General features: G+C 35.6%; 1 protein-coding gene across 2 annotated transcripts; it reads right to left on the bottom strand.

Moving 5' to 3' along the window:
* Positions 1-3,011: 3,011 nt before the first annotated feature.
* On the bottom strand, positions 3,012-17,316 carry LOC140989014 (GBF-interacting protein 1-like). Of its 2 annotated transcripts, none has more exons than XM_073458169.1 (11): positions 16,895-17,316; positions 15,828-15,871; positions 14,204-14,306; positions 13,766-13,898; positions 13,197-13,612; positions 12,908-13,090; positions 11,463-11,838; positions 6,714-7,011; positions 6,381-6,533; positions 4,221-4,706; positions 3,012-3,875 (listed from the first exon to the last, which is right to left on the bottom strand). In XM_073458169.1, the coding sequence occupies exons 1-11, from the start codon at positions 17,082-17,084 to the stop codon at positions 3,585-3,587; spliced, it is 2,673 nt and encodes an 890-aa protein (XP_073314270.1). In that variant the 5' UTR covers positions 17,085-17,316; the 3' UTR covers positions 3,012-3,584. The 2 variants fall into 2 exon arrangements, with proteins under 2 accessions (XP_073314270.1, XP_073314271.1); XM_073458170.1 differs by having other exon boundaries at positions 6,714-7,008.
* Positions 17,317-17,621: the final 305 nt, after the last annotated feature.

The following is a 17,621-nucleotide window of genomic DNA, read 5'->3' as shown; positions in this document are numbered from 1 at the left end:
AGATTTGGAAAGAAAGGAAAGTTGTCTCCACGATATATTGGGCCGTATGAGATTCTCGTGAAGATAGGAGATCGTGCCTATCGACTCGCATTACCGCCTTCATTATCTGGAATACATGATGTCTTTCATGTATCTATTTTGCAGAAATATCTCCATGATGATTCTCATATTCTTCAGCCATATGAGGCCGAGGTTGATGAAACTCTGAGTTATTTTGAAAAGCCGATTCAGATTCTTGATCGTAAAAAAAAAACAACTCAGAACGAAGACTATTCCGCTTGTGAAAGTTCAAGGGAATCGTCATGGCACTGAAGAAGATACTTGGGAGACTGAATCAGATATGAGGCAGGAATTTCCAAAGCTATTTTACTGATGTAAGTTTCCTGTTTAGCTTCGATTATACATTTTTTTTAATTAATATGATTTGATTGCCTGTGATTTCGGGGACGAAATCGTATCTTAGAGGGGAGAATTGTAATACCTGAGATTTTATCACTGTAATCTGAGATTGATTAACTGATAAATGGATATGATTATAGAAAGAGTAGAAAAGACATGGAAATGACATGAAAAGCATTATTCATGAGTTACGGGCAGAGATTGTCGCGCACATGCGCGGGAATATGCGCGCATATGCACGAGAGACCATTCGCGAAGGCAGAGGACCTCGCGCATATGCGCGAGACAGGGCGCACATATGCGTGATGAGGTTGACAAGATGCTGAGTCCAGAGAAGTTGGCGCTTGAGCGCCGAGAGTGGGCGCGCATATGCGCGAAGTGGGCAAAGCCAAGATGCCATTTCCAAAGGATATCGCGCACATGCGCGGAAGACGTACGCACATATGCGCGAGTGGCAGAGTTGATGAGCGCCGAGACCAGTAGGTCTCGCGCATATGCGCCGAGGGAGTTCGCGCATATGCGCGAGACGTGCAATACATAGATTAAGCCACCCAGCCTTACCATGCATAATGTAAGGACCCGACGACTCAGCCGCGGCATTTTTTAGACCCAATTTATTATAAGATTGATTATTATATGTTCCGCGATTATTTATAAAAAAAAAAAATTTAGACCCAATTTATTTACTTGATCCATTTATTACCAAAGAATGATTAAGAAGTTGATTAGCGTCCGGGTCCCCACAGATATCCAGCTCATCCACTGAATCCGAGTCAGGGTCTTTTTTTAATAGAGCTGAATTGATTGATGTTCTAGATTACATGGTCTCAGAAAAGTCACTTTCAGCTAGGGATGTAAATGAATCAAACCGTTTGCGAGCTATTCGAAGCTCGGCTCGATAAAAAGCTTGTTTGATATCAAGCCAAACTCAAGCTCGATTTCAAGCTCGGAAATTTAATCAAACCAAGCTCAAGCCTAAGGATATTCGGCTCGTGAGCTCGCAAACATATTTGATAAGGCTCGTAAACATGTTTGATAACAGGCTCGCGAACTCGAGCTTGACTTTTTAAGGTGGTTCATAAGCTCGAACTTGGCTCATGTATCGAGTTGACAAATAAAAATATTAATATTAATGTCAATGGAAGGAATTAAAAAACAAAACATAGTTGAAAAAAGTATGGATTTATACCACATAGTCACAATTACATTTTTTATCTTACTTGCATATCATTATACAAAAATGTTCTTTAAAAATTAAAATATAATAAATTATCAGAAATACATCAACTTATTCTTTTTTCCCCAAAAAATTTACATCACCAAGTCATATATACGTTGAGTAACTTTACAAATTATTATCCTAAAATATTATATTAATTGAATATAATGAATTTATATTGATTAAACAATAAAATTTATTCGGAACACAGCGAATTGAGTATTAAAGGAGTGAAATTATTGCAATTTTATTTATATGGTGATATCAGTGTATGACGAATATTTGTTATCTTGGATGCTGGATGTATTATTTTGGGACGTTCAATAATATAATGATTTTATGTTTTTTTATTTGTTATTTTTGTCGTTTTGGTTATTTATGAATGAATTTATATTTTTATGACTGATTTAAAATTATTTCATAGATAGATTTAATTTTTAACAAGCTCAAATCAAGCTCAAACTCGAGCTCAATTATATGCTTTACGAGCTCGAAAACGAGCCGAGCTCAAGTCAGGCTTGTTAAACATGATACACGAGCTATTAATGAATCATGCTCGAGCCCGACTTGATTAACATGATAAACGAGCTTTTAACGAGCCGAGCTCGAGCTTTTTTCGAGCTTAGTACTTTCAATACAAACCGAGCTCGAGCCTGATAATAGAAGCTCGAATCGAGCTCGAGCCTCTAACAATCTTAAACAAACCAAGTTAAAGCCTGATATTGTTTGGTTTGATTTGGATCGTTTACATCCCTACTTTCAGCTAAGAGCGAGGACTTGGAGGATGAAATTAAAAAGGTTAAGGCTGACCAAAGCCCAAGTGAGCCAGCTTTACAAAGAGCTCTTGTGCTCCCGAAATCTTGAAAATAATTTAAAATCTGAGGAGAACCAGCTCACTAGCGTGATTCAGAACAGTCTTCATCTTCCATAGATGAGATGTTTAAGGTGTAGGAGTTAAAAAATACCATTTTTGTTACAAGGTGTAATGCAACTTGTAATAATTTTTCATGCATTCATATATTTTATATTTACATATTTCACCCTTACTTTTGACACCCACTTTCCATCCAATACCCACGTAGTTAATCCAAACAACACAGTTAGGGGACTAAGTAAAAAATTCACAATAGAAAAACTCTCCTATTAACATTTTTATAGACAAAATAGATTTGACAGGTGAATCAACATCTTGGGCTCAAGCATTTCGAATTCAAAAGTTAATGGATCTTTGTGACATTTTTGACCAAAACATTGAAGTAAATACCCTATTATAAAAATACAAAAAAAAAAAAAAAAGTAAATACCCCTAATTTAAATATTACATATAAAATATAGAAAAAGAAAATAGAATCCCACTCCGGTTTAGCCTCTGAGATAATGATCCATTACCAAGTACCCTTGCAACAACAATTATAAAAACAATGAAGCCAGTTACAACAGTTCTAAAACACTCTCCTTGCTATTGAAACATTAACTTTACAGATTGGAACAGAATAGGAGTTAGGCAAAAAGGCAAGAGCCGAAACAGGGAGTCTCAAAACAAATGCAAGAAGCCTAGAAACCTCAAATCAAGATCTACCTAATACCTCTTTTGAGTCTCAAGCTACCGATAGTTCGTCAAGCAAAATGGAAAAAATGACCAGAACACAAGTCTTTAGCGCACCAACAAAATAGATGGAACATATAAACGTGTTCCCGAATCTGTCCAAGGGATATATAAAACATTGATGAGACACAGGAAAGAGATGGCTTTGACATTCAGGCCCCAATTAACTAAAACGTTGTCACCAGTCATAGAGATCGCAAAAATATATCAACCAATTCACTGACCCCTTTCCAGGAATTTACACTCTGGTTGTGGCATTTTTTTTTGTATTCTTGATGTCCCTCAAATTATAAACTCCAGGAAATCCAGTAGGATATTAAGATTGGGCTTTGTCACTGTTTCTAGAAACAGCCTTATTTCTCAATAGTTAGTAGGCCAGTTTAATTGTGTATGTTGTGGCTGCTGGTAAACATGTGCTGTTGGTCCAACAATATCGGCAGGACTAGTAATGGATTGAGATTGCTGTAAAAGAGGGTGAACGGTTGCTGCTGTAACTGCTTGTGCAGGGTGGAAAATGCTGGTGAAGGATCCAGGGCCAGGCTGTGTTGGGGCGAAAGCCAACTGACCTTGCGGAAGATTATAAAACGAACTAGCCTGCAAGTTTGAAATATCACGATTTGGGGTAGTAAACCATATACCTGAACCTTCAGTCTGCAGTTAAGTAAATAAAGCAACAATCAGCACATTCTTCAAGTACGCCAAGGAATAAGAGATGACAGCAAAAATTTATCCTTTAACTAGCTAGAAACAGCAAATACAACTTCTGGCATGGAGGAGTTTTGTTATAAGCAATTGATTGTCGGCATTATTTGCTATACCAATTAACATAATCTGCTTATTCCATTGATGTTTACCATTCAACAGTATAGAGTGTGAATAAAATAAACTATGAGAACAACAATGAGCTCAAAATTCCCATCATGAGAAACTTCTTGATATACTTAGGAACAACAACAATTTGAAATAACATGAGGTAACATACTGAAAGTAACAAACCTGTTGGGCACTGACATAGATGTTTTCCTTGATTTGAGAAGGTGAAAGATCCTCATTAGCAATAGAACTAACAGCTGCACTGGACGAACTAGAAGTGTGGTTGGCCATCGAGTGATCATATGGTCCAAAGCTGCCAGGCATGCCAATTTGAGTTGAGCTTCCTGTATTAGATCCTTGCTTGTATTGAGAAACTGGATATTTGGCAGCTGTCCCTGGTGGAGTTGGATAAATATTACCTGCCTGAGGTTGCTGGGGAAATGCGCCATTGCTTAAGAATTGAAGAATTGCTTGAGGTGGGACAAAAAATGGGGAGAAATAGGGTCCATATGGAATGTAGTTTGGAGGATAATGGGGCATATGAATGCCTGTTGGTTGACGGAAGACAGGAAGAGGTTGCTGGGTAGCCGTAACTGAGCTTTGCATAACCCCAGCAGCCTGAGTTACAAGTGGAGTTGAAGAACTAGACAATATGAAAGGGACACCACCCTGCAACTAAGATATGTCCAATAAAAACCAGTACAAGATTTTCCATTATTAAGAGAATTAAATTAACAGTTCGCAGGGTATGCCCATAGCCACTTCAACAAAAATGAGTCTCTTGTGTTAATCAATCAATCTGCTTAAAGGACATTTAATAGATGAGTATATAGGGGAATAGTTTGATCCCAAAAAGGACATTTAACGACAAAAATCATTAAAAGAAAAGTATATATTTGCAATTCTGGAAGAGGAGTACGCATAATTGACAAAAATCCTCCTCATATTTACGAAACTGATGAAGTTTATAAATCAACATTAAGCAGCGGCACTGTAAATGTATTGTTTACAACTTGGCAAATAAATATGAACTAGTAAGTATAAAACATTCAATTTTGTAACTCATGGATCCTCACAAGGACTCATGATTTACATTATTAACTAAGAAAATGCAAATATAAAAACAATAGTTTCTAAAGATTGACAAAAAAAAATTAAAAAACCTCAGAATCCTAATTATGAATCTCCAGGCTATTCTGAGAACCATAGGAAACATAGAGACAACAGAATCTGGCAAAAGCATGTTTAAAGTAAATTTTATGGAACAAACAAGGCTGATTCACATATAGGTTATTCTCAAGAAAGGACAAGGCATCTTACTACAGCAACATATAAATCCTTGGTGTTTAGCTTCAGATGATTTTTCACCCCAAATATTCAAAATATGGAGTCATTTTGTACCCTCAAAAGTCTTATATGTGAACATTTGCAAGACGATTTTGGTTTTAATTGTCATGGATGCTAATGCAAAAATTTACTGTCATCTACAAATTCTTTGGTCCACATATCCTTTTCTCAGTAAGACAATTTATTATTCCCCTGCAATTTCAGGGAGATTTTTGTTTTCTTCTCCTCGTAACAGTTATGACTTGACAGAAAATTCTAATTCATTGTCATTGCTTCCAACCAATTCAGAATCACTCTATAAACTTGCGATAACACACTAGTGAACCTTAAATTTTCAAACTCTGTAAAATCTCAGCAACTCTCACTAGTGCCAAAATCAGAAAATAATACTTTTTATGTTTTAATCTCGAGAAACATTCATCCACTCACAACAATGTTAGGATCTTCGGACATGCATAATTAACCTCTTCAAATTACAGCTCCATAACGAAACAATCATCTAACAGAGCTTTATCAACCTGATCTCAAGAAACATTCATCTGCTCATAACAATCTTAAAATCTTCGGACATGCATAATCCACATTTTCAAATTACAGCTCCATAATGAAACAATTATCTAACAGAACTTTATCAACCTAAGAATTCCTTGGATTCTTATGTCAGCTGTGAATCTTCCAGAGGATTTTTAATGTCTTAAAATACAAAAATATTTTGACCAACATACTAGTATGCAACTGAATACATTAACAACATAAAAAACATATTGGGCGATAAACTTTCTTTGTAGTGTGATTATTCAGGAAATTTAAAAGATTGGAAGGTGATTTAAGAAGCATATGATTTCCAACAGTGCAGTATGAAAAATCAGGATCAGGGAAAAGAAGTTACTAGCTAATGCTTCCCTTATTCTTACGCCAATCAATGTACGAGTTTTCCATATTTCACAGCATGAAAGGAACTGTATTGCAAATTACTGGAGTTTTAGAAAGCCAAACCTCTTGAGGAGACTGGGAAGTCTGTACAGGGATTGCAGCACCTCCGGCATACTTGTTTGCTGTTACAGCAGGATTAAATGGTGAAATTCGACCATCGCTATCTACAGTAGAACGATAAATTTGACCATAGTAATTTGTCGGATCCAACGGTTGCTGTACGAAATTAAATAATAATCAATAAAAATTTGCTAATAGCAGTTGAAAGTAAAGATTATAGATGCAAACAAAGTTTCAACACAGAGAAGGCACACCAAACTGCAAGTCATAGAGAAGAAATAAAACATTTAATATAAAAATTGAACAAAGTTCAGCATATTGAGAAAAATATCATACAGCAAAGCCTGGAAGTCGAGGAACATCACGGGCTTGAGCATCAGAACTTTCCAAAGGTGAAACCTGGCTACTTATTACAGGTGGAATGAGACCAAAATTGTAGTTTGAAGAAGTATGGACAGCAGGACGCTCATGGTTTCCGGGAACTTCCTGCTTGGACTTGCTATAATCAGGGATAATCGAGGATGGGACTTCATCCTCACTAGATAAAAACTTTTCAGGCCCTTGTGATGGTGATTGGGGTTCGTCAGGGTACTTAATTTCCAAATCCTTCACAACTGTCACGGCATCCTGACTGCTTCAATCATGCAAGAAAGCACAATATTGACAAAGAAGACAAATGGTGAATTAGAAAATTAATCATCAATGAAAATTCAGTGTGTGAAACAGGGCACTAAGCCCTAAAACAAGGATGAAAAGTCTAAATGGAATCCTCCATTGGTCCCCGGTTATCAAGGCACCACTTTGAGCATTGATGAACACAGATTACCAAAAGGACAGCAATAGCAGCAAATCTAAGTGTGCACCATTGCATTGGAGTTAATGTGCTAATTGATGAGTTTCTGTTATTTTTCATTTTATACTCAGACGTTTAGAAGCACTAGTTAATTGAATATATATTCCATTAAAATTCCAAAGATTTGCCATGTACTCAAAATTCTTAATAGCAAGTTATGGATGATCATTCATTATAATCTTAAATCCAACAAGTAATTCCTCAGAGTCCAATAGAGGGATAAAGATGCAAACAAAATGGGCATGAAATAATACATGCTTAGGGTACTAAATCACGAGCTAACGCTATAGAAAAACTTGAACAAGGTTTAAATTGTGTTTAACTTATAGTTATTTAGGGCACAAAGCGCACTAAAACGCTAGAGTACCTTGGAGCATGAGGCGCAAAGCAAAAAGTACGTTCTATCGAAGTAAAGCGCATTGGACATAAATTTTAAAATTCAACATATATAAAGTGATTTATATTATAATTTAAATATTTTTCACAAAGATAGCAAATAATAAAAAAAATCATTGAAGTTCCAACAAAATTATTATCTAACTCAAGTCTTCCAAACTTTCCTTTCAAATTATATGTTATTCACTTATTCTGATTTCCAAATACCAATAGTTCAAGTCAATACAAAAATACCTTGAATGGATCAAACACAATAAGATGGAGACAAAGATGTTTAGGAATTTGAAATGTATAATTGTGCACAAAACTGAGCACAACATAGGCAACATTTAAATTATTCTTGAGTTTTGACGCCATGCTTGCAAACAAAACTAATACCAGAATATCAACACAGGAAAGACTCGAATCAATATTTAAAACCATAGCTTGCTGCGCGATTCAACAACACAAACGAGATATGAGGCTAGATAGAACTTGCTGAGTTTTGGCAAATGAGATATTACCTTGATTGAACGTCAAGTGCAATGAGGAAACTCACAAAACACCACGTTGCACTGTCGCAGATAGAACTTAAAGACTGAGGGAGATGAAAAGTCATGCATGCAAGGTTTTTTTTATCATGGGCTTTGCTAATTGGGCCTCAAAATTAGTTGGGCTTGAGTTAATTTTTATTTAACTACAAAATGGCAACCCATTTCTAGAAAGCATACCCTTTTGCGCCTCTCGGACGACTCGGGCGTAGGCAGAGACACGCGCTATAAGCGTGCTTGTTTCAAGAGCTGCGCCTGGGTAATAATAACTATGGTGAAAAATGGTGCAGCCTGTTTCGAGTGTTTAAAGTCATGTCGCCCAGGCGCAGCCAGGCGTACGCTTTTAATAACTATGGTTTAACTAATGGCTAAGAATTGGATATCCAAAGAAAATTTTAGCAGTAGAAACTGCAGAGTTTCTGAAGCAAAAAAAAATACATTCCCAACAAATATGCATTCAGTTTATGCAGGTACTCATATAATTCAAGACATTATCCATTCCGCACACAAATTTCTAGGTAGAAAAAGTGGACCAGCTAATCTAAAGGTCTACTCCGAAAGGAAAAGGATGATCGTGAAGTACAGAAGTGCCCGGGTGGTTTGGATCATAGATATTAAATGGTTATGGGGAATGGGTTCCAAGGAAAACAAAAGCCTATGGCAGTGTTTGAATTTATTTTTTCTTTTCTAGGGAATTACTTGGGATTGTGAGACATAAACTGGGAATTGTTTAAAAGGATAAATTTTTGTTGTGCCGGTCAAATCGTTAAAATGTTGTCTGATATATGTTGTTAAATATTATCTGCGTTAAAAATGAGAGAACTGCAGTACTTGAAAATTTAAAAATAGTATATTTGGTTACAATAAAATAAAATCATAGAATATTATTCAAAATTAATAAAACTAAAAATGGAATCATGATTATGTTGGAAAGTGTAAAAAAGGGCTAAAAAGTTTTTCTAGAAAAAAGAATGCAAAAATGGGTTAAAACGTGTGCCTTCATTTGGGGGGGGGGGGGAGAATTCTTTTAAAAGATTAAATTTACAATTGAATCTCTTGCATTTTTCCAATCTTGGAGTACACGGATGAAACAATGAAAATTTGTTGATACAAACAACGAAAACAACGAGGATGTCATATGAGTGATTCAGCGAGCATAAAACTGCAGCCAATTTCAAAACAGATCTATATGCAAGAATGGTTGTCTAGACACATGGGAATTATATGATGTACAGTGGAAAGGATTCTATTAAGTTAAGTGATGTGATGCGTACTTTTTGAAACAAGATCTCATCAACAATTGCAAAATACTTCTAAGATAAGATGAGTATCCATAAATACAACCATTGACAGGTTTGGAGTATCAAGAGCGGACACTGTAGCCGTCAAAGTTCCAAAGCACTATGGGAGGAAAATGATAACTTTTAGAGGTGAGCAAAAACAAAACCGAACCAGAAAACCAAACCAAAACCACTGGTTTGGTTTTTTTATCCCTCAAAATTTTCAAGACGAAAGTTACGGTCATGGAAAAAAGAAATTCCCATGTCCTTGCCACTTCTCACTTCCCACCCAGCAACTATCCAACGATCGGAAAACACACAACCATCCGACCTAAACCTACAATTTCTAGGGTATAAATCTCGACCCTTGTTTATTTTTGTTTTATTGTCCTGTTGTCATAGTTTTTATTCCATTCATTTAATGGTTTCTTTTCTTATTACTTGTATATTTTAAAGTTTTAAGATTAAGATTTAGATTTAAGATTTAAGATTTAAGAATTAAGATTTGAGATGTACGGAAGGTTTAGTGGAGCCCAAAACTCCATGTGATTAGTTTGGGATCTGTGATTAAGAGATAGTTGTTAAGTTTATTGTAATATCAATTAGTCAGCATATTTTCATTTCAATTAAACCATTGGGTTTTGTTTCATTGTATTAGATGGCTGAGACTACTCCAAACGAACATGTTGCACACAAAGATACGCTATCGGAGAGAGTGGAATTACAATTGATGAATCTCCTTCCATTCTACAATTTTCATCAACAGGTAAACGAAAACCTACGATACAACATTCAAGAGTTTGGGATCACTTTACTGAAATTATTGGATTTGATACCAACTTTCCTCGGACTTGTTGTGATTATTGTTGTGCAACATATGCATATAAGAAAAAAATTGGTACTTCAAGTATGTGGACTCATTTGAATAACCAGTGTAAAATGTACCCCATGAGAAGTAAGACACCAGACGAAAAATTCTATCTTTTCAGTTAAAGCAAACGAAGATGGAGGAGATAATTTATGCTCTTCGGTCGCCTCTAGTTTTTGTGCAGAAAAGTGTAGGAAATTAGTTGCTGAGATGATTATCATTGACGAGTTGTCATTTCGATTTGTTGAGGGCAATGGATTTCGAAAATTACGTAACGTGTTGCAACCAAGGTTTTCTGTTCCATTTCTCTTCATTGTTGCTAGAGATTGTGTTGAGATATTTTTGAATGAAAAGAACAAATGGCAAACCATTGAATGTCAATGAATCTATTGTTATCAAGGACTGAAATAGAATGAACATCGGAGATATATGTCTCAACTTTTTTGAAGCGTATGTTTTTTGTTTATTTCTTAAGCTATAGTGTTGAACTTATTCATTTTGAGAATTTATATTTTTGATGCAAAATTTGTGATGCCATTATAACACATTACAATAAATGATTTAATATACGTATGCATATTGATATTTATCTAGTCATAATTATAATAGCTAGTTTAGAAAATTTAAAATTATGTTCAAGAATAATCAAAATATTTTATTTTAAAAAAAACAAAATCGATCATCCAAATCAAACCGAAACCTAGGTTTGGTTTTAATTAATAACGGCTTGATTTGGTTTAGTTTACAACTTCACATTTGGTTTGAGTTTTTATCATAAACCAAACCAATCTGATTTTGCTCACCCCTAATAACTTTGACATTCAATTTTTAATGCAATCTAGAAAGATGCCCACATCTACCATATGACCTAAACATACAAGCCTCAGTCATCAAATTCAAAACCAATTCTCATTTAATTCCTTTTTAGTCTATCAGCTACATATACGCCTAAGTTATCAGCATAATGACACCTACAAGCCGCAACACGTGAACTGAAGAAAATCTATTGACAAAAGTACATTCAATTACCCAAGACAACTGTTTAAGACTGGAAATATCTGACATGTAAAATTAGGACAAAAAGAGCATCATAACACTGGATGAAGAACATGATGTGGAACAGATACTAAATCCAGACATTGAGGAGAAGAGAAGTACCTTGAAGGTAGCTCCTTCATAGATTTGATAGCCTCATAAGATTCAGAAAGAGGTTGACTTTCATCATTTTCAGGCCCACCATTTTGGCTCTTATCTAAATTGAAGTTAGCATCAAAACTTCCAAAACGAAACCAGAGTTTTTCAGTTTCAGGAACATGTAGGTGGTTGGGTATAATAACATGTTGAACATCTGAAATGTGTGAATCCTCTAACTTCTTCTGTAGTTCCAGAGTAGCTTCTTTCGAACCAAGGGCGATAGGCATAGGCTGTGATTCAGGATAATTTTTAGAAACCTCAGATACAACAGTGGTGGCAGAAACCTGACCTATACTGGAAGAACTTGTTGACTTTGGTTTCCACTCTTTGCCAGCGCCCACTGAGAAACCACACAGGAACACCATTTAAATACTAGACATGCAATCTGTAACTATGCCCAATAAATTTGTGGATGCAACCCTTCAAGTATACAATTTTATGGAGGCATTTGGTTGGGCTTATCATTTAAAAAAAAATTAAAGCGGAAAATTAAAGCGGTTATTGAAAGAGTTTATAATTCGCTTGCTAAGAAGATTTGAAAACGGAGATAATATTTTGCTACTTCAATGAGCAATGTCGGATTCATGGATGCGCTAGATATTTTCAAATTCAAAAGTTTATTCTTCGTGTGAATAAATTTAGGAATTGACATCATGCCAGTAATTGATTTTGAAAGGAATGAAAGTTTATTTAGAAGATGACGAAAATGAACACTGCTCGTACTTCGAGCATCATAAATGTATGTTCAAAAAACTAGCCAAACATGGCCACAGATTCCCAACTTGGTGACTTATTTGGCTTTTGCTATTCAAACACTTGATCCTAATATTACAGAATTCAGGCAATATAGTGTGAAGGGCAACCATCCTTCCAACAGTGAAATAATAAGAGAACTAAAAAAACTTAAAAAATGCATGCAACACTCCAGATGACATTTTAGATTTTTTTAAACCATATATTATTTGATATTTTCCAAGGGAGCCAAGTCCATAAAATCTCATATCTAAAACAAAGACAGAAGTAATGTATGACTGTCAAATTTACAAACTACTGTAAGATGAATTTCTCTCAACTGCTACTCACTGGTCCTGTTGCAGGAGAGGAGCGTAACAACCCTTTTAATAAATATTAGTTGATCAAAATTCACAACCTAGGAGTACAGGAGTAAAGGAAAAACAAACCTCAGTAACAATACTTATATAAGTCAGAAAGACCAAATATGAACAATCATGATACTGTGCAATGACTATTTAGGAACTCAAAACTGTCTATTCTGTTCAACAATGCACAAAAACAGAAGCAATAATATATAAGAGAAATATTCCACAACAAATCTAATCCATAACAGAAATATTCCACAACAAATCTAATCCATGACATGTTTTTATGTATTACACAAACACTCGTACCTTTTTGTGAACCAATAATTTGAGACCTATTGTTGTAGTTAGATGCAGGTCTACTACTAACAGAAGATACACCCATAGTAGAATATCCAGTCGGCAGAAACTCTACATGCTGATTTTTTCCAACCACATGAAGCTCATTTGTTATCTTTGGCTGCAGATTGGAGCTCCCAGAACCAGAAGCAGCTATTACAATATTTCAAAATGAACAAATCCATCAGTAACTATCAATGGTATGCAATAAACGAATAATGTTTCATAAAAAATAAAAATAGGATCTCGATTAGCCTACAAGTTCCAGCAGACATGGAATTGATCTCAGTGTTAGTATCGGCGAGTACTTCGTGAGTGTGGGGACTTCCTACTTCACGGCTAATAGAGCCAACGGCAGTTGGGAGTGGTAGATCTTGAGAATGAAACAATACGGGATCAGAAGAACTGTTATAAGATCCAGCAGCAGACTGAGATGCAATAAGTGTACTGTTTTTCAAACTCAGTTTCTGTTGCTGATGGATATCCCCAATTTCTGGATTAGCCTTTCTGACAGAATCAATGGGACTTGAGATTGGCAGGGGTCCTTCCAATTTATTTATGCTAGCATTTACAGCTACTTCGGGCTGTTTAACACTTCCACATGCAGAAGCATGAATCTTATGTGGACTCTGGGTAGTGATGCTAGATGGACCATTAGAGACATCAGTTTTTGGGCTGCCAAGAATGAAGATAATAACTATAAGAAAGCAATCAGGGGAAGACCAAACATGCAAAGGTATGCATTAGAATGGATAATAGAAGAGAATTGATAATCGTAAACAAAATAACATATATAGAAACCAGAGACAACTCAGAACCACCTATCACCTTGTAACAGAAATTGCTTCATTCTTTTTCATCTCAGGTGCAGTGCCCAACGGAGCCTTGCTCATTCCTTTAATTGACAGATGATAGGTAGCAATTTCCTTCACAGCAACAGAACCTTTTCCACCATCAGCATCTGACAAGACGAAGAACACAAAACGTATGATTAAACAAGTGACAAAAAAATATGATATTAAAGAACCAGCAGCTTTAGGTTTTAGGTGAAATTTTCTAGAATATTATTTCCATTTTCTTTTTCTATTCACTTGTTGGTGAAGCAGGCATGATTGTAATTATAAAACAAAATAAAACCGATGGCTCTAAGACTGAATAGCATCCCAGTAGAATTAGACCACAAGGCCGGACATGTGACATGAAAGGCATAAACCACTCAATCTTCCTATCAAAGTGAATGGCAACTGGCCAGAAATAAATGCTCACCATGGTATGTGTATCGTGAAAAATAATTTCCTCGACTCCCTTTGTTTGCGCGTGCCTGGGTACCAGGCTTCTGCCTCAACTCCGTAGGCTCCCTATTCGGATTCTGAAGAAAAGTAAATGATACGTAACAAAACCATTGCCAGCTTGATAGAGAAGTTGAAGTGAAACTTTAACATAATGGAAAAAGTGAGCTAGAAAACTTTTAGAAGTTATGAAACCATTAATGCAGTCAGTATGACTGATCTATGGAGAAAGAATCATGGCAGATGCAATAAAATAGAAATTAGCCCAATGCTTACCATCCTAATACATAAAGTAAACACATTTTTATTTTTATTTTTAACAATGTTGTAAATGGCGGGAGACGGTGGCAGACCGCCTAGGCGGTTGAATTTTTTTAGCAATTTTTTATAGGTAATTATATATAAAATCATGAGATGTAATTACAAATAATCATCATTTTTTATGTAATATATGTAATTACATAATGTTTATGTATAAAAATAAAAAAAGCTTCATACAATCTACACAAAGTGCAAATAAATATATAAATGCAAATTAACAAGATAATTAAGGTGGTCGTTGATGGCGGGGGCGGCGGGAGGCGGTTTAAGTCAAGTGGTGGATAATGGTGGAGGACACTTGAAACCAAAATTAAATACAAAACAATGAGAGGTGTTTTTATTATATCTAGGGTTTTTTAAATTGATTGACTTTGACTGGTTTTTAAATTTATTTGACTTTCACGGTTGACTAGAATTTTAAAATCATTGACTGTCTCGGCCGCCTCCATTGCCTACACCGCTTGCTCACCCGCCTCGCCCGTTAGACAGCCTTGGACCGCCTATAGAGACCTCCTTAGACAAAGACGGGGCAGTCGAGACAGCCGCCTGGACCGCCATTTAGAACACTAATTTATAATGAAGCATTTGTTTTGTTTCGATGTCTCCAACTTTTTCTAGCAGAGTGAGACAAAGGTGTTAGGAAATTAAATTATGTAACTTAAGGGCGCCACTTTCCAACTAAATTAAAATGTAACTATGCCAAGCAAGGCAAAAATTAAACAGATACAACAATATAAACAGAAGATTCACCGATTATGTATAGATCATGGATAGGTACTTGAATTTGAACATGAACTCAGAATAAGTTAAAGAGTAAGAAATCTTAGATTTATTCTTCAACAACCTTTTTGAATAGATCAAATCAAAAGGAGCCAATTATCAGTTTTAGCTACAGAGTGCAATATAAAAGAGAACATCTTTGAATAGATTGATTTTTTTCTAATTAGAAAATTGAATGCGTAAAAAGAGTATCAATCCATTAGATGAAGATGAAGTATATAGAGGATATGCAAATATTTAGCTGAATACAGCTAATATAGCTAACCAAGCAATAAAAACGAAGTCACATTCAATCTTTAATAATCAGTTTCATGTACACTTAGCCTTTACGACTTTAATTTGATTCTTCTTTTTCTCCAAAATTTGGACATAAAAAATTCGCTAAAGATGGAGTTTGATGCATAAAAGAAACTCTACCAAGTCTGAACAAATTCAGAATTCGGAGACTTGGGAAAATTATTTGACAAAGGTACACTTGAAAGGGTAGAAGCAATCAATACCTCTTTTCTCCTATCACGTTTTCTTTTCACCTCGTGGAACGTATCTGTCAACGAATACGATATCATCATGAGCATGAAAACACTCATTAGCACGAATATGAAAACATGCAGCAGCACGCTTTGGAAAATAATCCACAAGAATAGTAAAATGGCCTAAATATGAGCTCTACTAGATATGCAGAGTATATTCAGATTTCTCTGAAACCACAATTTCATAAGCATTAACACAAATGAACTCAGAAGAAAATAACAAATAAATGACTTTCAAATTTAAGTTAAATGAGTAATGTTATCAGAACATGCATCATGGAAAATCTACACAGATTATTATAGCCACAAGACTCCGCTCTGCTTATCAAATAAGGAATCACGGAAGTAATGTTAAAATCAGTCTGATGACTCTGACCATATAACACAGGTAGCAGAAAAGGAGTGCCTTTGTCTTGCCACCTGAGGTTCTAGGACTTTGTACATCAAGACTCAAATTCCAGGATAAGAACACTTCAAGAGAACATCATGAGCCTTGATCTCACTTGACTGGAGCTGGACTGCGTTTATAACTTAAACAGTTTACCTCACAGGGCCAAAAAAACTCATAAACCTGAGAAATATCTGATATTTAAACCAGCGTGAACCAAAGGACTGAAGCTTCACCCATCCAGTAAAAACAAAACAAAAAAACAAAAAAAACAAGTTGCACCGCTGAAAAATGGAAAATGACAGCTTTTTGAGCGTAAAAGAACTAAATATTACTGGTCTCCATAATGAAGAGCTTATTTAGTAGTGCGAGGGAAAGAACCCGCATCCAGTGTCTAAAACCATCATGAATTTTTCAGTCCATGTTTTATTCTCTGACACCCATACAAAATCTACAACATGCACACAGAAAAGAAAAACAGAAACGTGAAGACATTCATAATCACGGACAAAAGCGGTAAGGAAACAGCAGATCAACAATTAAAGTAGTCTTTCTCATTGCCGCCACGGATCAAAAGCAGAACCCAGATCAAACACAATGTTACTAAACAAATAGAGCTAAGAAGAGAAGGAATTAAATAGGAAGTGACCGAGAAGCAGGAGTTTCTGCGTAGTCTCGTTGGGATCCATGGAGCATTCCTTGAGCACAGCATAAATCTCATCTTCGGTGTGATTCTGCCCAGTAATATCCTTTATATTCTCGATCATCTCCTTAACACTGCTAGGAATCGAAACCCTAATAGCTCCCTTAACCCCACTGCTCATCTTCTTCTCCTCCATCCTCAATCCACCAAAAACTCAGTAAATCAATACAAATATATATATGTTAATACATATATAAATATATATATATATATATATAATGATTGAAGAATTGTGTTTAAAATCAATAATCAATGCAATAATAATGCAAGATTCTGTATGTATAGAGAGAGAAAGATGACGAGGGGAAGAGAGAGAGCGACTGTGATTGTATTTGTGTATATATTTTGGGGACAGAGAAGACTGACGGAAAAGAAAAGGGTTTTTGTAATTTCATAGGATCTGTATGTATATGTATGTATGTATGTACGTACCTACCTATGCTTTTTTATTATTATTGCAAACAGGACTCGAACCTTTTAGTATAGGGTGAGATCAATGTCGGAGTGGCCACGGGTCGGGTTTTCGGGTTCGGGTATCCGAAATTTCTGTTACCCAACAAAAAATTTTACTACCCGACACCAACCTGATAATGTCGGGTACTCAACTATCGGGTACTCGAAATGATCGGGTATTTTCTGTTAGGTACCTGGGAAAAAAAATTTATTTTTTTTA

The sequence above is a fragment of the Primulina huaijiensis genome, chromosome 11 (assembly GCF_012295235.1).
Source record: "Primulina huaijiensis isolate GDHJ02 chromosome 11, ASM1229523v2, whole genome shotgun sequence".
Classification (NCBI taxonomy): Eukaryota; Viridiplantae; Streptophyta; class Magnoliopsida; order Lamiales; family Gesneriaceae; genus Primulina; species Primulina huaijiensis.
The sequence above is the reverse complement of the archived record's forward strand: the minus strand, read 5'-3'. Positions and strand labels throughout refer to the sequence as shown.